Source organism: Pseudozyma hubeiensis (assembly GCF_000403515.1).
Source record: "Pseudozyma hubeiensis SY62 DNA, scaffold: PHS19, whole genome shotgun sequence".
Lineage (NCBI taxonomy): Eukaryota > Fungi > Basidiomycota > Ustilaginomycetes > Ustilaginales > Ustilaginaceae > Pseudozyma > Pseudozyma hubeiensis.
The window spans coordinates 155374-178050 of record NW_012133801.1 but is presented as its reverse complement, the minus strand read 5'-3'; the positions used below and the strand labels follow the sequence as shown (position 1 = coordinate 178050).

General features: G+C 58.3%; 4 protein-coding genes across 4 annotated transcripts; 1 reads left to right on the top strand and 3 right to left on the bottom strand.

Annotated features, from left to right (window-relative positions):
* Window positions 1–195: 195 nt before the first annotated feature.
* Window positions 196–2133, bottom strand: PHSY_001656 (C3HC4 finger protein; the record flags this gene model as incomplete). Its single annotated transcript, XM_012332284.1, has 1 exon — window positions 196–2133. One exon carries the CDS (start codon window positions 2131–2133, stop codon window positions 196–198), a length of 1938 nt encoding a protein of 645 aa, XP_012187674.1.
* Window positions 2134–2959: 826 nt separating this feature from the next.
* Window positions 2960–14582, bottom strand: PHSY_001655 (hypothetical protein; the record flags this gene model as incomplete). The annotated part of the gene is made up of 2 exons (XM_012332283.1): window positions 2960–3058; window positions 4671–14582. 2 exons carry the CDS (start codon window positions 14580–14582, stop codon window positions 2960–2962), a joined length of 10011 nt encoding a protein of 3336 aa, XP_012187673.1.
* A 1098-nt stretch (window positions 14583–15680) lies between these two features.
* On the bottom strand, window positions 15681–17310 carry PHSY_001654 (hypothetical protein; the record flags this gene model as incomplete). Its single annotated transcript, XM_012332282.1, has 2 exons — window positions 15681–16076; window positions 16135–17310. The coding sequence occupies 2 exons, from the start codon at window positions 17308–17310 to the stop codon at window positions 15681–15683; spliced, it is 1572 nt and encodes a 523-aa protein (XP_012187672.1).
* A 186-nt stretch (window positions 17311–17496) lies between these two features.
* On the top strand, window positions 17497–22569 carry PHSY_001653 (hypothetical protein; the record flags this gene model as incomplete). Its single annotated transcript, XM_012332281.1, has 1 exon — window positions 17497–22569. One exon carries the CDS (start codon window positions 17497–17499, stop codon window positions 22567–22569), a length of 5073 nt encoding a protein of 1690 aa, XP_012187671.1.
* Between the last annotated feature and the right edge of the window lie 108 nt (window positions 22570–22677).

The following is a 22677-nucleotide window of genomic DNA, read 5'->3' as shown; positions in this document are numbered from 1 at the left end:
TGAAAATTCGACAATGCTGATTGAATGAGATGCTACATGAAGTGATGCTCTGTTACAAGACCTTGTGTATGTGTGTGGGTGTGTGTTGGAATGCATTTGAAACGACGATGCTACGGAACTCGAAAGACACTACCTGTGTTGGCCAAAAGTATGTGTGTGTGTGTGTGTATTGTCGAAGACGAAAAAAAAGATACTCTAGCAAGCTTGCAGACAACTCAGCTGGTCATGCAGCTGCTGTCCAAACCCTCTCAATCCGTTCCTCGAAGACCTGTGCTGCACGCTCTTTGTTGGTTTTTCCGGAGAACTAGCAACGCTCGAGTAGACGGACGATGCGCTGGTCGTGTACTCTGACCCTGCGGGCGTAGAGCATCGCGAGATCATCTCGTCGTCGTCTTCATCGTCGGACTCGGGAAGCTCGTCCGTGCTTCCCAACTCCAAAGCTCGAAGCGCAGCCGCTTGACGACGTGCTGCTCGACCGGCACCGCGGCCACGCGAACGTCGACCTCGAGATCGAAGTCGTCTTCGACCCACCGAGTGTTCGACCATCTCGTCGGACTCACCATCCACGTGAAGCGTCTGCGGCGTGTACGTCTGGTAAGTCGCGTGTTGAGGTGGAACGTTGCAAAACGCATAGGGAGTGGGAAGTTGCGAAGCATGCGGGAAGGACACGGCCCCTCCCTGAGACGGATAACGCTGGTAAGGCGCCTGCTGCTGCAGGTACGCTGCGGGCTGCTGGCGGGGCAGAAAGTTGTGTTGCTGGTGGGGAACGCCCGGCAGCGGAACGGTGGGCATGGGAGCGCTGTAGTTGGCAGCGTTGAAATGGTGCACCTGTCTAGGCATGTGGTGGGGTGGGGCCATGTGGGACGGCGGAATCTGATTGTGGAAACCGTGTTGAATGTGGCTGATGCTTTTAGAGTTGGAATGCTGACGGTAGCGTGGTGGCTGAGAGTTGGTGTTTCCTTTGGCCGAGGCGGCACCACCAAGACGGACTCCGCCGCCCAAGACACCGACGTTGCCGTTGTCGTGGGTAGTGTAGTTGCACTTGACGGGGGTGGACGAGACGAGGAGCTTGGCAGGGGTGAAACCAGCACCGAGTTTGGCAGCGACGGCTGCGGCGTCCTTGGAGACGTTGAGACCGAGCATGGCGGGGTTAGCGTCGATGGTAGCATCGCCAGCGTCTTCGTCGTGCGCGTCGTCGTCGAAGAGACGGCAACCAGTGAAGCGCTGCGTGGTGTCACCACCACCGATGGTGGTGTCGTGAATCGACTCGCGGTCGAGTTCAGAGCTGGGAGTGCACTGACTCGAAGCAAGCGAGGAAGAAGGTGAGCCGAAGAGGCTGGGACACGCCTCGGAATCTGCGTCGGCTTCATCCGCCTCGAGGCCACTGAGGCTGGTAGCATCGGTGGAAATAGTGTGAGTGCTTGATAGACTAGTGCTTCGAACGAGGCCTTGGTATGAGCTGGAGGTGGAGGAAGCGTTGGAGCTGGTGCGCGAGTGACGGTGAGTGACGGGAGCGTTGCTCGAGAGTGTGGCGGGGTAGCGTGGGTATGCAGTGGTGGGGTTGGGTTTGACGATGGCGATCGGACGGGCAGAAGGAGCAACAGCGCTGCTGACGGTGAGCTGAGGAGCGTTGCGTTCGGCTGGTTGAGCGACCATGTGGCCCCAGATGACATTGATGGAAGAAGTAGACGAGCCAGACTTGAGGTGGTCAAAGTCGTAGGAAGAGCGGTTCGCACCTGGACCGGTGCCGATGCGGATGGCGACGCAGCCGGGGTCGATCCAGAGGGTGAAGGCGACTGGAAGCCACTGTAAAGCGAGCGCTACGACACTGGATTGATATGGACGCACAATCTCACCCTCCTCGGCGCTTGCCTGGATGACCGAGGCAAAGGCACGAAGGATAGCCAGGTCGGCGCCTTCACCGCCTGAGTGGAGCTGCCATGCTACTGAACGGTGAGCTGAGCCGGCTTCAGGTTGTGCAGGTTTCCAGCACTTTTGGCAACGAGACTCTAGCGCATCTTTGAGGGTGGACTCAAAGGCGGCGAGTGCTTCGGGAGCAACAGGCTGTTGACGGTCGACTTGCTGGACGAGGGATACGATGTGCTGTACAGCAGCTTGTACTTCGTAGATCATGGTGGGGCAAGTGGCGAGGGCGAGGCTCGAATGTGACTACCGCTGCGGTGCAGAATCTGATGCTGAGGATGCGTGTGGTAGTCAATGGGCGCCGAATGGGTGCGTACGAGTGGGTATGATTGAGCTGAGCAGCAAGAAGGAGAGTGTATGGCGAGAACGACGATGTTGAAAAGTGGTTGAGCAGAGTTCTGGGAGCGTGTGAGTAGGATAGGAGTGAGAAAGCAAGAGGGAGATAAGGAGAGTGAGAGCAAGAGGGGAGAGAGCAAGCAAAGGAACCACCTCGGTATTCGTATCCAGACGACAAGGAGGATGCGGAGCAAGGAAGGAGATGCGAGGTGGAGTGGTGGTTAGGGATACAGTTGGCAGGCGCGGGGTAGATATAAGGGAATAGGAAAGTGAGCAGATGGGTCAATCGAGAGCGAGACAGATGAGGAGGAGGAGGAGTAGGACAAGGAGGCAAGCGGAGAGTCAAGTTGGACGAGCAAAGTGACAGGTGCGAACACCTTCTACAATGCCGATTTCCTCATTTTTTATTATTATTATCTTTTTGGTGAGCTGTCAAGTGTCCAATCGGCGACACTGCCTCCCACGAGCGACAGCGCGGTTGCATGGGCGATTTGCATGGGTGCCAACTCGTCAATCAATCATCCAGCTGTCAACCAGACCACCGAGAAGGGCAGGTCATCCATCGTCAACGTCATCTTCCCAGCACACACTCGTGCAACGAAAGCTGGATTGGATCGTGCGGTCGGTCATGTCAATCCAGATCGCCTGCCCTCATTGTTGAGCCAAAAGACGGGGGTGTAGAGGCTCGGGCATGGGTCAATTACTGTAGCCTCATGGCCAGCCTGTGAGTCTGCCAGCCAGCTAACACGGCTCGGGAACGGCCAAGATCCACACGCAAGGGATCAGCGTATGCTCGACACTGCATGGTAGAAGCGAGCAAAAAATTAAAAATGTGACATGTCAATCGACTCGGTATACCGCCGGGCACTGGACGACTTTCCTGCTGCAGAGAGATGAAATTCCAGCAAAGTGTGGATTCGGACAGCGAGAAAATCTGCACGCGTGCATGCATGGTCCTGCAACCAACACTTTTTTTTCCCGTTCGCGACCCAACACTGGCCGAATGCTGCTTTTCGCCGCGTGAGTCGCGTCCGAGTTGAGAAAGTCTCCGCTCCGTAAAGGACGGGAAGGGAAGGGCGAATCCAAGTCACAAAGGTTCAAGATCTACCGTACAGCGAGCGAGCGAGTCAGCCAGCCACGCCCTGCCACCGACCAAAAAGTTAACACCCCCCGAGTCTAAGGGGTTGAGCGACAGCTGAGACATTTCACACACTTTGCCTCCTCGACTCCTGTCTTTCTGAGACTGAATAGAAAACAGCGACCTTCCTACACCTACCTGCCTTTTGCGATTCAGCGCATGTAACTCCCAATCCTCAGCATGACCCATATCATTCTGTCCTGATACACCAGAAAATGCTCGTACCAAACTTCTAGCACCACTGCTCGTTTTGGCAATGACGACATGCTCGAGATACAAGGTGAGGTGAGATGAGCTTTGGAGGTGCGTGCTTCACCAACGTCATGCGAAAATGGCGTCGGTGTGAACCGACTCGGCGGTCCAATCAATCGGTTGGCTGCACTTGCCAAAGATGAAATGCACCACCGCCTGTACTGTACTGCCGTTCTTGTTAGCTTCGATCCCTCACCCCGTTTGCTCACTGCACACCCTACACATTGATGAACATTCTTCTTTAGCAGAGTTGGCTGGGGCTCTTCCAGCTACACACAGAATGCGGGAGGATTGTATAGTTCTTCGAGCAGAGCTGGCTGTTGCCGCTCCCGCTCGCGCAACAGACACACACACACACATTTGTTCGGTCCTCGACGATGCCCCTCCAGACCATCTGTCGATCCTCCCCCCCCTTTTTTTGCTTTTAGCAGCTCGCTTCAGCCGAGAACCAGCACCCTAGAATTTGTGGCCTCTTGAGTCTCGACACGCTCTCGTTGAAATTCCCACCTTCGCCGAGCCTTATTGGGGGAACAGAAAACCCCCACGCGGCGATTTCGACGTTTCGCACGCTGGCAGCCACCCTACGCCCGCCCCACGACGTGGTCTTGCCCACACAGGACGAACCGCATGGCAAGCGCACAACGTGTCCACTTCCCGCTGGCCAGAACAAGCTGTGAGGGCGTTGAGACGCACATGGCCCAGCGCCGCCCGCTTCAACGCCGCGCTGTCAGCATCTCAAACCGCGTGCACCCTCAGCGCGAGCCAGCGACATCAACCGCTCTACTTTGGACGACTGAAAAGCTCAAGGTTTTCGCCCAGACCCTTGCATCAGCGCCCGTCGCAGATCGCCGTCCGTCGCCCTCCCCTGACATCAAGTCGCCGCTCCTCCTCCCGCTGCAGGAACCCTCCTCCCTCATTCCACAAACAATCCACACACACGTTCGATTTCGAAACACTAAATCCATTCAGCTCCTACTGCCTATTGCCTGCTCGCATTGTACCCCTGAACAACCTTGCTCACCTGCTTGAACAACCAGTTCCTCGTGCCCACATCCCCCAACGCCAAAAACGGCCCATTCACCCCACCCCGCAACACCAACGCAATGCCCTCGCTCTCCAAACTGATGCTACTCAGATCCGACAGCGGGACCTCCCACACGACCTTCAACCGCATCGTTCGGATGTACAGTATCCTCGACACCGTCAGCATGATCACCGCATCCCCCTCCTGACTGCCTACATCCACGTGTGCCACATAGCTGTCCTTCATGAGCCTTCCGTTATCGACGTTCTTCAACCACGTCTGTCCCAGAGCTTCCCTGTCCGAGTACGGTCGAACGATTCCATCCGCTGCAATGTAGCGCGGCAATCGGACACGATCGATATCGTTCTGATCAAAGACCATCGTCGTGTTCCTCATGCCCTCCGTCACGTTCGACGCTAGATCAAACACTCCCACCGCCGGCTTCGTAATCGCTCCCACCAACCCCTTACCCACTCCTTTGAGGAAACCACCCGCACCTCCCTGCTCTGCACCCTCCAACGGCCTCAGCGCCAACCCCTCAAATCCACTCGCCACCGACGTGAAGAACGAATTCGCTCCCGCCGTAATCCCGTACAACGCATGGCGCGGTTTGTTCCTAAACCTCGTCATGCGTCGACGCGACTGGAACTCTTTATCCATCGTCGCCGCCGCCAACCCCTTTCCGATCGATCCCGTCACCTTGGACACCGAATCCGTCAACCCAAACACCGTCTTCTTGACAAACGAACTCGCACCTCGTGCAATTCCCAATCCGAGCTCCCTGTTGCCATGCATGACCAGCCCCTGGTACGGCTCGTAAAAGATATCCGCTACACCAGACGACACATTGTTGAACAGACCCACCGGATTGCCCAAAAAGTCGGCCGATCCCAAAACCCTGTACAGCTGCAGCAGGAACCCTTGCGTGTAGTGGTAGATGATGCGTTGCTGCAACACCGCGTTGCTCAGACGCACGTTTTCGATCACCAGCGCATTCAGTCGCACCGGCGCCTCGTTGACGTTGCCCAGCGCCATCGTCAGCGCATTGAACAGGAAGATGAGCGGGTTGCGCGAGCTCACTTTGTCGTCGCCGTTGACGCGCTCCGTACGCATGAACGACAGGTTCAGCGAGATGGGCTGCAGATGCAGGATCTCAAAGTAGATGTCGTCCGACTGACCCTGCGCTCCAGATGGCTCCGGAACAGAGTGAGGATGCTCGATAAAGTCCGTCTCCTTCTCCGCTTCGAGCTGCCAGGCGGCGCCTTCAAACTTGGAGAACTCGTACAGCGCAAACAGAAAGTCTTCGTCCAGCTCGGCGGTGATCTCTTGCAGCAGCACCGAAGCGTACTTGATGTGCGTCACACCGTGTGATTCGTCCTTGAGCATGATCACCGACGCCTGCAACGTCGGGTGCACTTCCAGATCCTTGCCGTCCTTGGGCAGCACCGTCGGATACAGCACGATCGGGAACAGCCCACCAAACAGCTGATTGTCGATCTGGATCCACTTGCAGATCACGTTGACCGCCGTCGTCACTTCGGATTCAGTGTAGTGCATCTCCAGTCCCCTGAACGAGACGTAAGCCAGCTCCTGGATGTTTTGGTTGATGAGCGAGATTCCCACGCCCTCAAACTCGAGGTTGAAGGCAGTCAAGATGTTCGTGTCGACATCCACGGCCACAAATCCAGCATCCTTGCTGTTGACGCTCGACACCGTGTCGCTGCGCGAGAAGGTCGAGTTCTGACGTTTCAGCTTAAAGTTGCTGAACTCCTCCGAGTAGTTGCTCAACACCAGCGTCTGCGTCGGACCGTCAGCGCGCACATCGAGCGAGATCACGCGGCTGCCTCTACCGTCGGGACCAGGGAACTTGAACGGGAGCAAGCTACCGATCTCGAGGATGTTGACGTTGCGCTCGCGACCATTGACGACCAGCTTGATCATCTTGTCCGTCGCCGCTGGGTAGTCCCAGGCGTACTTCATCTTGGACCGCGGCTTGAGCTCGTATCGCTTGCCCACCGCCTCGTCAATGCGCTTGCCGCTTCCGCCCTCGTCGACGCGCTCGGTCGCCTGCATGAACTGCACCGTGTAGTCGCTTTCGTTGCGCAGCATGTACGGCCACGGCCCGTTCTCCTGGCTCAGCGAGATGAAGATCGTCGGACCCTCTAACAGCACCTCGGCCTTGACGAGGTGCTGATGGTGACCCGCCTTGGCCAATCGCAGATGGACGCTGCCGATGTCTTCGATGTTGAAAGGCGCACTCCACTTGTTGTTGATGCCAGGATAGGCGAGCGTCATCTGCTTCGTGGCGCCGACGCGCAGGAAGCGCAGCGGCACTCGCTGACCCGCCTCGATCGTGACAAAATCGGCGGCGCCCGCTTCCCTCAGATTGAGCGGCTCGTTGAGGTTGTTGCGCACCAGGTAGCGTGGCGTCAACTTGACCACCTTGGACAGCTTGAACTTGCCCAGACCATCCTCAACGGTGAGGCCGACGTGAATCTCCTCATTCTTGGACGCAGACGGAATCACCACCTCGGTCTCGGAACCTATCGCTTCGAACGAGAGCGGCTTGGACCACTGCGAGTCGCCGACACGCATCAGGACGCGGTTGCGGCGGTCGTTAGAGTTGTGCGAAAACAGGAAAGGTTCCGGCGTCTTGCGCACCTCGGCCGACACACCTCCCTGGTCCTGACCGGCGACGAGCTTGGCGCTGCCCAGCCACGACTTGGTCTTGAGCGCAAACGGCAGGCCGCTCTGATTGATGAAGATATAAGGCGAGTAGATTTGTACCTTGAACGCTCCACCCGAATCTGGATGCTTCGAGTAGTGAAGGCGCAGGTTGAGCTTCAGATTCTCGGCGTCGGCGAGCGTCAGCATCTTTTCCACGGGGAAGTCGTCCGGATTGTCGGTGGCGATGATGGCAAACTCGCTCGGCGAAAAGCACGACGACTGAATGTCAACGCTCAGAAGCAGCAAGTGCGAGAGCTCGACGACGTGGATCGGGCTGATGCCACCTTTGCGAAGGTAGCTCGACCAGTTGTGGTTGAGGTTCTTGTCAAAGATGCGGTACTGGATGTCGTACGGCAGCAGGTTCTCCACCTCGACGGGCGCGCGCAATCGCAGCGTCAGACGCGGATACGTTCGACTGTTAGGATCTTGGCGGTCATAGATGGCAAAGCTCTGGAACCGGAAGGGTGCCTCGCCATCGTCGTGAGCGCGGCATGTCAATGTGCGGGTCGACTTCTTGAGCAAGTCCTGCCAGTTGAGGCTCTCTTGGCACCAATCGTACTCGAATCCTGGATCGGGGCGGATCTTGACACGGCAGTGGTAGGCTGCCTCGATGGGGACGGGACAATCCTCTCCAGGACCGATGCGACGGACCTGATCAGTGACGTTGCCCTCGTGGTCGAGGATGACCATCTCGATGGGGATGAGCGTTTTGTTCTCGATTTTGAACGACGAACGGAAGGTGATGTACTTGACATTGTCGTGCAGCTTGACCTCGTACTGGACACGATGCGCCACCTTGTCGAGCTTGGGTCGCAGTGTCAGCATGTACTCACCCTCCCGATCGACCGAGATGTGACGGAGGCGTTCCCACGGCATGCCGTCGATCTGGAGCGAGAGGCGATTGCTGCCGCTCTCGTGGATGTGTTCACGCATCGACTTCCAGTCGTCGAACCTCCACGGCATGTCCTTGCCGTCGTCGAGGTGCTGGGAGGACGTCTTGCTCTTGCGTTCTCGATCGTCGTGCTCGGGCCACAGAGAGATGCGGTACCCGGTCCTGTTCTGGATGACGAAAGGAGCCCGGTTGCGCTGCTGCAGATCCTGCAGGTCGGCCTCGTTGATCAGAGACATGGCCGACAGTCCCGTTTCGATGAGCGTCGTGGTCACGTTGAGCTCGAGACGTTTCTTGCTCGAGACGGTCGCGTTGAAGCGCGAAGGCGACGTGCTCGATTCCACGTGGAACTGGACGCCCCATGGATCGATGAGTGGCTCCCAGTGCGACCTCGACAGGTTGTAGTAGTTGATGTAGAGGTCGAGGAAGGTGCTGCCGTGCATGTCGCCCGACCAGTCCCGGACGTCGACGGCGAATTTGGACACATTGAGGTCCAGCATGGGAAGCGAGTGGGCATCGCCGATGAGGATAATCTGCAGACCGGCAAAGTCGGCCCGCAACGACTCTTTGGCCACCACGAGCTCGGCATCTTCGATACGCTGCTGCGTCTTGGTATCGATCGTGCTGCTGTCGTCGTCCTTCGCCATCGTCTTGGCGCGAGTTAGCGAGTCAATCGTGTTGCTGCTGCTCGCCATGGAGCTCTGCCTGCGTTGCGACGAGGCGACGCTCTTGGCGTCATTCTTGCTCGTGGCAGCAGAGGACTGTTGCGAGGAAAGTTCGATGGCCTTGTTGACGACCGACTGGATCATCATGATGTCGCGAACCGACACGCGCAGCACCAGCGGTTCGACGTCGACCTCGATGCTGGTGAGGGAGCTCGTCTCGTTGACGCGGCTGTCCATCGAGAGGGCCAGGTCGAAGTTGTCGAGCAAGCGCAAAGTGTCTTTGGGACGGTGCATCCTGCACATGAACATTCCGAACTGGTCCACCTTGAGCGCCAAGATGCCTTGTTGCGACATGAGCACCTGCTTGATCGACAGCACGATGGCCTCGGTGTCGTGGCGCTCGGGAGCGGCAAGCAAGATGATCGTGGGATCGACAACATTGACGCGGAACGCCAAGGTACCGGCTGCAGGAGCTGCCTGCTCCGTGGTGGGATCTCTTTGGGGACCAGCGGGCGCGCCGGTGTCTACGACCGTCGTATTGCCATCCGGCTTTTCGTGCTCGGGAGGCGTGTCGGCGAAGGCGCTCATGAAGAAGTTGAGCAGCGCAAATACCGGGTCGAGAGAGAAGATGACCTTGGGACTGTCGATGGTGATGAGCGCCAAAGCCGAGCCATCATCGCCGCCCGACATGCTGTAGCTCATCATGAACTGGTGTCCTTCGTGTTTGACGGCGGGTACGATCTCGCGGAACTTGGTGTCCTTGTCCGGCCTCTGGTCTGTTACGGTGAACGTCTTGAGCGCCACCTCGGCCTCAAGCGAGCTGTCGGAAAGCATTTTGAGTTTGACCTCGGACCCGTTGATCGAGAAGCGCGCGAGCTGCGCATTGTACAGCGTCTCCTGACTTGTCGCAGCGGCGGTGAAGAGCTCGAGCTGGATCGAGTTGACGTCGAAGAACATGTCTAGGCTGGTGTAGACGGGGACGTCACCATTCTCGTTGTGAACGACGGTGCCCAGCTCGGGAAGCATGTCGACGCCGGGTCCCTTCTTGGATGGGGTGGGCGCCTTAGGCGTCGCATCCCCGCTTTTGCTGCCTTTGCGCGGAGTCGACGGCTGTTGCCCGGAGACGGACCGCGATTTCGTTCCCGTCGCCGGTTTCGATGGAGCTGCTGGCACCGACACGGCTGTGCTGGCATCGTCCAACGCGCTCGCTTCTTCGGCGAGACCCGTAAAGGCGCGAGGGATCGACTGCGTCAGCTCCATGACGAAGCAGTACTGCGCCTCGGTTAACTTGATGTGCACGTCGGACATCTTGGCGACCATCTGCGTCTCGGGGCTATCGTTGGCTGAACCCGCGGCAGCACTGGCGCGGTCCGATTGGATCATGTCGAGCGAGATGTTGACGTCGTCGATCATCTGGACGTGATACTCCTGAGTACCGTAGCGTATACGAGATGCGAGGCGGATGTGTCGCAGGCCTGCCTCGATCTTGGTGATGGCCTCCTTGTTGTCGCGAACAGCGAAGGTGTTCTTGGCGTAGATCTCACCCAAGTTGGCAGTCATGACATCAGGCGAGTCGGACGAGCGAGGCAGCACGACGATCGGCGTCTTGATGATGACATCGTAGTGCATCTTGTCGACGCGCTCCTGCAGCTGCGATGCTTGGTTGGAAGCGGCGAGCGTGGCCGCATCGTAGACGGCTTTCATTTGCGCAAATTTGCTGAAGAACTGCAACAGGTCGCGGATGGGCTCTTCGACAAAAGTGAACTTGAGCGAGCCGGATCGCAACCAGATTGCAGAGTCGTAGCCAGGGTACGAGGCGGCGTCGGCTTCGTCGAACGTCTCGTAGGTAAAGTCGGCCAGCTCGTCGCCCTGAATGCTGAGCAGCTTCTTGAAGTGCGGATCGGCGACGCTGCGCTTGGCGTTGTCGTAAAGGAGCAGCGAACCTAGACGCGCTGCGACGCGGATCGTATTGCCGCGCAGCATGACAGCGACATCTGCCGTCGAGAGCGTGAGCGTCGCCAGAAGACTGCCGTCGTTGTTGAGTCGCAAGACGATCGAGTTGAGCTTGACACGGACACGCAATTTTTCTTTGCGACCAGAATCGTCGCTCTTTACCAAGGCCTGCGTGTCGACGGAGGGGCGTAACGATGGTCTCTTCGATGTCGCATCGCTAGGCCGTCGATCCGACGAACGACTCGGACGGCGCTGCTGCTCCTGCTGCGTCTCGGCGGGCTCATCCACCGACACAAAGGTGGTCATGATCCAGTCGTAGACGGCAAGGACGCTGACACGCGTGAGCATGATGTTGATGGTGGAGAGCTCCACGTTGACCGTCTGGTCGATGCCCTCGTACTTTGTCATGAACTCGGGCGACTCGGGACTGACGCGGGTGTAGCGCACACGCACCAAGTCGCGGTGTTCAGCGGGCGACGCCGACCCCGATGAAGCGCTCGAATCGCCTGTGGCGGAGCGCGAGGTGCTGTCGCGGACGTGCTTGGAAGTGATGAGGTGTCGGAACTGTGCGCCTTGGTCGACGATCTTGTCCTCGAGCTCGAGACTGCGAAGTCCCACGTCGACGTCCATGTGGTACGGATAGACGGCCAGATGCAGCAGGAACCCCTCGAAGCGCGCATCTACCAGCAGACGATCCGGCTGCGATGGGTCGGTGGCGGACCTGAAGATGGATCCCTGGAGGGAGTCGACGACGAATTCAAGCTCAAACGTCTTTTGATGCGCGTTGACCTTGTCGACGGTGGCATCTTCAGCGTCTTGGAACTCGTCCTTGCCATCGTCGTCGTCGAAGCCAGCGTCGACAATGTACTCATCCTCGCCACGCAGCTGTCCTGCGAGTCGCTGGCGGCGGGCCTTGTTGAGGTCGAGCGTCTCGGACGGTCGACCCCGAGCGCGCCGCGACTTGGTGGCTTCCTTTTCGTCGTCCTGATCCGCATCGTCATCGTCTTGATCGCCGCTCTGTCGCGCTTTGCCGATGGCGACGGGCTCGAGCTCCTCCTCGATGGTGCCCAAGCCTTTGGTAGGCGAATCTGCATCGCCCATATCGTCAAAGTTGGGGATGGCGACATCAATGATGCGCATCATCGTCTTGTACTTGCGGTCGGAGAAGTTTACGCGCAATGTGGGAAGGTGACCGGTCATCTTGAACTTGGTGAGATTGGGCGCCGACGAGAGGATCGAATTGTGCAGAGTGAAATCGAGGTTGATGCGTTCGAGCAAGTGGAGGCCATGGTCGGTCGAATCCGAGTGCAGACCCCTGATGCACGAGTCGATATCGTTGCCCATGACCAGCTGCGCCGACTCGAGCTTGACGAAGAAGCGGTCGTACATGAGGTCCTCGAGCTGGCGGTAGTCCTCGTCCGTATAGGCGCGATTCTGCTTGGAGCGCACCGTGTCGAGGGCACTTTGGTCGGCGAGCACCGAGCGGACGGCGATGCGACCGGCATCGAGCACCATGTGCTGGCATTTCTTGGTGGTGACGTCCTCGGGCACGATGATGATGGGCGCCTTGACGTCGACAACCATGTCGATGGTCTTGTGATTCTGCAGCGCGTTCTCGAGGCCGGCGCGAGTCTCCTTGCGGATGCCCTCGATGGTCTCGCTGGCGACGTCGATGAGCGCGCCGATGAGCTCCAGCTCGCTTTCGGGCGGCTTGAAGAAGCGCACGATGGATTCGACGAACCCACGATGATAGATGATCTCCATGGATCGCATCTTGAGCGTCAGGGCATTGTCGGCACGATCGTCGAGCGGTTTCAGCTCGTACTTTGCATAGAAGAATGGATTGTCTGGATCGCTCTCCTCCTCCACCTCCTGCTCGATGCGCTTGATGTCGCCGTCATTCGAGTTCTGCCGGCTGGGATTGTCGATCTCCTCGTCCTTGACACGTACCACCTGCGGGTAGAGCGAGTTGGGCGTGGTGCCGTCGTAAACGCGTAGACCTCCGAGAGCTACGGCAGCCTCGAGATTGTCGTGCCGTTGGATGACGTTGGCTTGGAGCGAGTCAAAGACGAGCGAGAGGATGTCGGTGCCGCGCGCGTGGTCCTTGAGCGCGACCGAACCGGTCTTGAGCTTGGTGATGAGGCGAAGCTGCATGGCATCTCTGGGTGCGTCGACGGACTGTGTGAGCGCTGCGGCGCTGGCCTCTTCGTCCCACTCGATGGCGTCGTAGAGCTCCTTGCGCTGCTCCTCGTTGAGCACGCCGTCCTCTTGACCGTGTTGCTCATGGCCTTTGCCGCCTCCGCCCCAGATCCAACCGAGCCATCCTCCGCCTCCGCCGCCTGCGTTCTGGCTGTGAGCGTCTGTGCCGCTGCCGCCATTGGCGAGGTCGTCCTTCTTGGCTGCGAGCTTCTCCTTGCGTAGCTCGTGCCGCGCTATCGAACGGTAGAAGCGGATGTCCTTGTAGCCGAGCTTCCTCTCGAGCTCTTCGAGCCGTGAACCGCTGTCGCTCTGTGCGATGGCGACGCCGGCCTGCTGCTGATTTGTCTTTTGCACGCTCTTCTCCTTCTGCTTGAAGAGCTCGACGTACTCTTTGCGGTCGTCGCGACGTTCGCGGAAGTAATCCCAGGTCCAGACGCGGTGACGCTCGTGCACTTCGTTCAGGATGGCCTTGCCTGCGAAGCGGAGCAACGCCCGCGGTCGATTCTTTTCGAGCTCTTCGGCGTCCGGTCTGAATTTGCGATACTGTGCCTGGCGTGTGTAAAAGTGGAAGAGGTCGGCGACCGAGATGACGTCGCGGTACTGCTCGTCATCGAGGGCGAAACCGAGCTCCTCGAAGAGCAGCTGCGCGTCCATCTTGGGTACTTCGGAGGTCATCTTTTTTCGCATCACGAGCCTACCTGCGCCCGAAACGGGTTTGAGGATATACTGGTGGCTCGGTGTAGCTCCTTCGCGCGCAATGAGCGCGTTGAACTTTTTCTGTGCTTCCGAGATCTCATGGCCGGCGAGCGACTCGGAATCTGTGTCCCAGTAGACGGAGAGCGACTCGAGGCGGGCGAGCTTGTGGATGCCGTCGCCGCTGTTCTGGATGAAGGTGGGGTTCCAATTGGCGTCGGTGGAAACGGCGGAGAATTCGGCGAGCGTGATACCGGCGGAGAAGGGATGTTCTGGGTTGGAGAGGCTGTCCTCGTAGCGGATGTGGATGTTGCGGACGGTAAACTGCAAGTTGTCGACGATCTTGGCGATGAGCGAGCTAGTGAAGGACTGGTTCTTCTGCTCGTCTTCGCTCGACACGCCTACTTGGCTACTGCCACCAAGCAGCTCTGCATTTGCGAGCTTCTCCTGCTTTGCGGCTTGTGCGCGCTGCGCTTCCTCCTGTTCGTCGACTTCGACGCTGCTGTTCTTGGGCGCCGCGAGCAGGTAGACATTTTCAACGAGGATGCGGACGGGCTTGCCCTTGAGGTTGGACCATGGGATGGAGAGTGTCAGGTCGCCGAGGTAGCCTTCCTTGACGTCTATTGGCAGTCGAAATTTGTCAAGGGCAGAAGTCTTGAGACGGAGGTTGCGGAGCTTAACATCTCCGGACCAGATGCCTACATTGAGCTGGCTGGTGTTGAGGCCGTCGACGTAGGCGGCGAGGAGCCTGTTGAGAAGCGAGGCAAGGACGCCTTCCAACATGGTGCCGGATGCTCGAACACGTCAAGCGTCAAGCTGCTCGCAGTAGGATTATGAAAGGGCGATGCTACTGACGCGATACGTAGGACCTAGGACGGCAGGTGGTGTGCCATTCAGCAGGCGATGCGTGGTACGATGTGCATGAGTAGAGTGCCACGCTAGATCTAGAATACCAGATTGATGGAGTGCCGTGATGTAAGAAAGGCGTCCAGATTGACCTGCGAAGGAAGAGGTTGCTGAGTCGGAGAAGGACGAGACCGTGATGAAGCGACACCTGTACAACGTACACCGTAATGGTGGAGAAAGGATGAGGACCCTCGAAGCGAAAGCGACCCTCAGATACGACTCAGCTTGGTTGGATCGTGCGTCGTATTCGCCGTCAACGAGCCGAGCGGGGCAGAGACCGACAGGCAGCCTCTTGACTGATCTGAGCCGAAATTGCATCCTCAACATCGCTCGGCCACACTGTGAGCCCCCTTTCTTTTTCTCTTTTTCTAGTTTCCATGAATAATTAAATTTCAAAGCCTCCACCCACCTCAAACACAAGAGGCTTGCAGGCGGCAGCCCGCGTGTCTCCAGCACGCAGCGAAATTCAAGCTCAAGCAAGCCCACAACCCGAGCAAGCAAAACAGCAATCCGCGATCGCTGCGAAGTGACGTCGAGCCAGAGGACACGCCAGGTTCAAGTCGTCGATTTTTTTTGTCATTGGCGAGTGTTAGACCTCATCGAAGGAGGATCACAGCAAAAACAGCTGTGTCTTGTTTCGCTTTCGCTATGCATCGCCATGATCCGGAATACCGACTAGACTACGAGCGCCGTTTGGCTACGGTGGCCGGACTCTTCGCAGCCACAATTGCTATACTGTGCACACCTTATTGCGTGCGCTGTCACGTTTCGGCGTGGAAGATAGCCGTGCGCAGTTGACTAAAGTGTGGCTTCTGTGAGGCTTCACCAACCGACTAGCCTGACCCTTAATGTTGTGGGCTACGAACAGATAAAAGGGTGGGAGACGCTTCCAGCCCATCGGCAGCGTCCATCTGTCATTTTGAGCGCAGCATTCAGCATTCATACTTCGCCGATCGTGCCTGCATAGTATGGCGGTCAATTGGACCGGAAGCGGCAGCTTTCTTCTAAGCCGGCAACGTCGCAAGCAACAAACACCTCGACCGCGGTATCGCACTCCCGTCGATCAACATGTCTACAACGATGCGGAGGACGGATGGCTTCGGAACAATCGAGACGAGCATGTCGTTCCCTCGGAGTATGCTTGGTCGCCTGCACCGGCAGGAAGCCTTGCGCCTCGACAGGACCTGGAAGAAGCGAAAGCCGTTCAGCGCTCTCCGACTCGGGTGATGACGAGACGCACTTCACCGGAGCTGGATCGAACGGCTCGACGATTGGAACAGCTCGACCTGCCACACAAATCTTTTGAAGAGCGTCGTCGTTGGCTGCTCGCCAAGCCGAATTGGGTGGGAGCAGCACCTGCCTCCTTTGCTTCTGTGAAGCATCCCAAAAGACGTAGGGATGAAGCCGGTCAAGCTCAGCCTAGACCTACACCCATGTTGGCCAGCAACAGCCATTCGAAGTAGTCTTGACCACCCGATGGCTCGAGCTCCAAGGTTGTCTCCCCCTCGGGTCCCAGACAAGGCCTGCATCGTTTCCCCTGCATCAGATCCGTGTCGCTCTCCGGTGCCAGACAGCCGATGGTGTCCTTGCGTCGATGTCCGACAAAGACGAACAGCTCTTGATCCGAGTCAGCAGAAGCGCCATAATCCTCGCCCTGAGACCCAAAACGATGCCAATGTGACGCCTCGTTGTCCGGTGCAATCTGTTCTTCGCTCTGCATTTTATGATCCGGGCCGCGTGTTGAACGACAGTCGACTGCTCGGAAATCGAACCAAGAGTCGAGGGCAGACCAGAAAGGCTGTTCTTTGGTCAATGAACGAATCTTGTACGAGATGATGAGCTCGGGTCCAAACGCAGGAGAAGCGCTGTTGCAGTCCACCTGAGAGCCGCAACTGCTGAGCATGATGATAGACCTGAGTAGCGGGGGAAGCAGCTCTGGAAAGTAGACGAGGTCTGAACAGAGGATGTGTGAGATCGGATTTTGACTCGCTTTTGCGCTGCCGAACGATGCCACAAGGTCGGTAGCATGGGACTCGTCTCCCCAGGCCAAGCTGCGTACGCGCACATCCAAGAAATCTGTGGCTTGCTGATACCCGGCACGAGCTACGTTGCGTTGCATCAGGGGCACAACGTTCTCGAGGTCGGTCAAAACCAGCTTGGCCTGCGGAGGCTTCGGTCCGTCGACGCCCTGAGCGAATTGGAGCAGCTGGCGTGCGAGGTGCAGGGATCCATAGCCGGCGCCTGAGCCGAGCTCGACGATGGTCAAAGGATTTGAGCTGGATGTGTCGAACAAGGAGCAAGGAGGGTCGAATTGGATCTGATCCGAGCGATGACCGTCGGGACGTAGATAGCGCGCAAGCAGATACGCCGCTTCCCAGATCCTTCCTGCTATGCCGAACGACTCGATGTCTTCGGCGGTGTCCTCTTCCCACGAAGCGATCTGTGCCTCGTCGATCGCTGCCGGCGCGTCACTGTGAGACTCGTGCCTTTCATCGTGACTTGTCGAGGCAACGTGGGAACGCGCAGCGGGATGTCTTTGCGAGCTGCTAGGCTGGATACGCAAGCCAATTGGAAAATTGGGATCGCCGCTCCGGTCAGCAGGCATGATCTGTGTGCCTGGCCAGAGCAGATCGCGAGAAGGTCGCTCGGGAAGAATGTGGTGTTGGTGTTGATATTGTCCTAGAAGAAAGAAAAAACCGAGAAGAAAGTGAAATCACAAATTCAGGGTCCAAAAATTGACAGCAAAGGACAGTGCAATCGGGCCCGATTCTTGACAACTCGTGCTGGCCGCATGTTGTCGCTTAGCCGGCGTGTCGAGCTTGGACTGGTTAGAGCTGCGTTTGGGCCATCGAAGTGTGCTGCACACTCTTTCACCTACTCAATCACCTTCGCGGACAAAAGAGGCGCTTTCCGAACTCGTCGCTTCCCCATCACCACTGCCATCGACCGCGCTTTCGTAACGACCCTCGATGCTGGTAACATCCATCTAGTTCGGTGCAGGCAACTCGTCGCTACCATGTCGGGTCGCTCCAACACGATCAAGGACATTCGGTCCAAGATCAAGCACGAAAACGCAAACCTGGGATCTGGCACCGCGGCTTCCTCCTTCAGCTCGGCCCGACATCAGATACCACACGTTGGCGAAGCGTTCGGCCAACATCCTGGCTCGGTCTCTCTAGCTGGAGCCGCAGCGTACAATCCGACAGCACCCTCGAACCCAGCCGGTTTCGGTGCTGGCCCCTCCTTTGTCAGTCTCGCGCCCTCTGACTCCATATCAAATTATGAGGGAAGGCCAGGTCATGGTCATTCGCTCTCCACATCGCAAGCGTATACTTCCAACTATAACGATACAAGTGCGGGCCGCCAGCAGCAGCAGCAGCAGCAGCAGCAAGCAGGCATATACGCCCGACCTGCCAGTCCCAGCCACCAAAGCACCGCCAGCTTCGCTCTAGATCCAGCCTATGCCGCCTCCACAAACAATCCAGCTTCAGCGTCCCACAGTCGTAACCCATCACGACAGGATGCATCCGATCCGCCGCAGCCACACTCGCCGCTCCGTCCGGCTCGCTCGATGCGCAGACCCACACAGGCACCCGAGGTGCACAGAAACCTCGCCACTATGTCGAGCTCGAGCACAGCACAGGATCGTGCCCGTATACCTCCACAAAGACCGCAGCTTCAGATCCCTCCTGTCGGCTCCACTTCGCGTCCAGCTGCCGGCCCAGCCTCGCCTGCAAGGAACGGTCCGGGCAGAGATCTGCTCGCCGCTTCGCGCTCGCAAGGCACGAGTCACTCGCGCAATCAATCTGCTCAGAGCACAGGCAGTGCCGGTGGCTCTCTTGGCTCTCACGCTTCGCCGCCGTTCGATCGTCACACTCGCACCGCGCAGCTCATGGCACAGGTGACCCGCACAGGCACTCCTTCCAGCCAAGCGGACTCGGAAGATCACGACGACCTCTACGGCGGTCTCTCGCCCGTCGACGCTCCATCCGAAGGCCATGGTGCCGCGCTGTACAGCAATCATCCCGGCTCCAACGTCCTCTCTGTACCCGGTCAGCGTCCGCAGCGTGACCCGCGTCGACAGTCGGGCGCGCCCTTGGGTTCGCTCACCGAGGATAGTCAACCTGCCGCTCTCGATTCGGTCCTGTCTGCACTCACGTCGGCCGGAAGAAAGCGCCAAGCCGCTCGAATCATGCGCGGAACGACCGCCGAAGAAGAATCGCGTCGACGTCGCAACGAGAAAAAGATCTCGGAGACCTCGCAACAGCAGCGCAAGTCCCTTGCCAGCTACGTTGACCGCTCCGATCCTCGCGCCTTCCAGTCCATCAATGCCGTGCTGCGCAAGGTCGAGGCCGAATGGCCGTTTGTCGCCAACGATCAGTTCAACTCGGTGGCTTTAGCTCTCTCCATGCTCGACGAGAGCAGCCTTGGCGCCAGCCGGTTCGAGTTCGACCAGGTCAAGCAGATGATCGAAACGGCGCTGCAGGGCACAGTAGACGACCACTACGAGTCCTTTGCCGGCGCCATCACGACCCATAACAGCGTGCTGCAGTCGCTCACAGCAGCTCAGACCAGTGTCAGCGGCGCCAGACGACGCCTCAGAGACTCGAGGGAGGCTCTGGGTGCCAAGCGTGCCGACCTCGTGCAGATGTGGCAGCGCAGCCAGGCGGTCAAGGAAGCGCTCAGGCTGCTGGATCTGGTCGAGCACCTCAAGTCTGTTCCGGACAAGTTGGAGGGGCTGATGGCCGAGAAGCGGTTTTTGGAGTCGGTCAACCTGCTCGTGCGCTCGCTCAAGACGATCGACAAGCCGGAAGTGGTCGAGGTCGGCGCGACCAACGACCTTCGCGCCTACCTCAAGGGTCAGGAAGGAGCCATGCTCGAGATCCTGATCGAGGAGCTGCACAACCACCTCTATCTCAAGAGCTACTTTTGCGATGCCAGATGGAAGACGTACAGCGTGGGGCAGGACGAGCTGCCGGTCGTCAAGTTTGGGCTTGACTATCGAGATTTCGGCGGCGCAACGGGTTCTGATGCGAACATCGATTCGGTGACCGGTTTGAAAGGCTCGAGCGAGCCTCTGCAGCTGACGCAGTACCTGCAGCTTCTCAGATCGAGGCCTGCCTTTGACCCGAATTTGGCTTCTGACATTCCGGACTCGGCGCTCATGACTTCGACCAAGTCTGTCTCGGCGCTGACCGGCGAAGTGCGGTACGGCAGCGGCGATGCCACCGGTGGATTGGATGGGAGCATGTCAACGGGTCTCGACGGCGTCCGCTCCGGAGGCAGGTACGGCGCCGACTTCGAGCAGAATCCCGAAGCCGATTCTTTCCTCTACATCGAGATGCTCCTCGAATCGCTTTCGCGGCTCGGCAAGCTCGGTGCAGCTCTCGACATCATCTCGCAACGACTTGCCATGGAAATCCATCAGCTCGTCGATACCACCATCGACGAGGTGGATGCGCGCAACGAGCCGCTGCGACGCTTCTCGGTTGCGCTCCGTCCCGAGTCGGTGCTGCTCTCCTCGTCAACTGCGCTAGCGCGATCGTTCAGCGAATCGATGCGGACGTCTCGCTCGTCGTTCAACCTTTCCAAGCGTCCGTTGTCGACGATGCTGCGCATCTCGGCGGGTGAGACGTCGGCGTTGCAGAGGGAGGGCGAGACGATGCGCGATCTGTTCTGGACGTTGTTTTCGAAGCTGGATGCGGTGCTGCAGGGGCATAGGGTGGTGTACGAGGTGGCGGGGATGATTGCAAGTCGCGCAGGATTCAAGGATGAGGTTGCATCGAAAAAATTATCGGGGGTGGGGGCGTTGTTGCAGGTGTGGAAGCCGGTCCAGCAGGAGGTGAGGACGCTGCTGCATGATTATCTGATGGATGATGAGGGGGCGAATTCGCAGAGGAACGCCGTGGTTTCGGTGAACGATGTGTTGAGGGACCATAGGTTTGGGAGGGACCGGAGCAAGCAGCTGTTCAAGCTGGCGGATGCGGGGGTGAAGAGGGTGGTGGGGAGGAGGGAGGTTGGGCCGTTGCAGAGGCATCAGCTGGCGGTAACGCAGGCGCTGAAGGCGTCGGTTCCGGGGTTGGTCAGTTCGATCGATGCGGGCGGGATGGGAGGTGCGAGGGCCGGGAATCAGATTATCGTTTCGTCTGCTGCTGCTCTGGGGTCGATGTCGTTGACGTCGGGCTCGAGTGTTGCGGCCGGTGCAGGTCGCACGGGACGCGGTGTCGAACCTTACACGGGCGCCGGGCATCGACTTCTGGTCAAACCGGATGCGTTCAACGTCTCGGTGCTCTTCCAGCCTGCGCTGGCGTTTGTCGAGCGAGTCGCAGCCGTCATGCCACGCGAAGCGGCAGGAGAAACCTCGCGCGGCTTTTCGACGTTCCTCGACGAATTTGTCCAGGACATCTTCCTCCCGCAGCTTGAAGACAAGGTGCAGACGCTGTTCAACGGCGCCACCTCGCACTCGGATAGCTTTGCGGCCGATCCAGCGTCGAGACACCTCGACGATCGGCCCGTGGTCAAGTCGGCATCGAACGTGATCGTGCTGATCGACAGTCTGTATTCGATGCTCAGAACGACGCCGTTCCACAGGGAGAGTTACTCGAGGTTGATCGTCACGGTGATCGTTCAGTTCTACCAGAGGTGCGGGGAGAGGTTCAGGGATCTGATGACGGGTGAAGGGGAAGGGGTAGGGGGAGGGGAGGGGGAGAAGAAGTATGCGGTGTCGGCGAGTTGGGCGCAGAGGATGGAGATGGTGGCGTGTCTGGCGGAGATGAGGGAGGCGGGGACGAGCGAGGTGAGGAGGAGGGAGTTGATGGCGCAGGAGGCGAAGTTCGAATTGGGATATGCGAAGGGGGGGGAGCCGATCGGTGTGTACGAGTTGACGACGAGCAGAAAAAAGTTGCTGGCGTTGGGGTGTCTGCAGCACAGTGTGGAGTGGTTTGCGACCAACGTGGGGAGGTTGAAGGCGGTCAGTAACGATCATGGAAAGGATGTCAGGGAGAAGCGGGCTAGGGCGAGGTTGAGCGTCGTCGATCCGCTATCGCTCACGAACCGATTCGAAGAACTTTCCACCATAACGTCCAACACCGAGGAGGAAGAATTGCCACTCCCGCTCACACCTGATCTAGTCGCCCGCTACTCGACAATCTCCGGCGTCTACACCGCCCTCTCCTCCTCCATCCTCTTCACGCTCCGACTCGAACTCCGTCTGCGCATCATCACCTACCTATCGCTCTCCATCACAGAATCGTCGTACATCATCAACGATACCGCCACAGAACCTTCGCCGCACATTGTCGATCTCAACTCGGAACTGGCCAACCTGGACGACATTTTGACGGAGACGCTTTCGGCGACCAACAGGACGTGGATCTGGTCCGGGCTCTCGGCGTTTGTCGACACGTGCTTCGTGGCGCAGGTGCACAAGGTCAAGGGGATCAACAGGGAGGGCGTTGGGAAGATGGTGAGGGGTGTGTTGGCGGTCCAGCAGAATCTGAAGAATATCTTGGGCGCAACAGAGGTAACGTTGGATAGGTGCAGGAGGTTCTACGAGCTGCTGTACGCCAAAACCCCCAACGAACTGCTGGCAAGCATGAAGAGGTTCCAGGATGCTTTCCGCAAACAAGGGGTCAAAGCCGTAGGCTTCGCCGAACTTCAAGCCATCCTTCAACTCGCACTGGGTATCGAGCCTCCTTCCTCCGGATCCAAACCGTCCAGCGCGGTGAGCGGGGACAAGCTCGCCTTAGTGCAGCCAAATGCAGGCACGCTGGGCCTGACTGACGGTGTGTCGCGTCAAAAGCTGAACGAGTATCTCATCGAGTTGCACGAGGTCGCCGGGGACCACGATTCGGATGACGACTAACGTAGCTCTCTGTACTTTCAATGCTCATCTTTGTCAATGCCACACGTCGTAAGCATAGCATCATAGAAAGCGAATCAATTTCAACAGAGTGAAGACGGGGATGCGGGA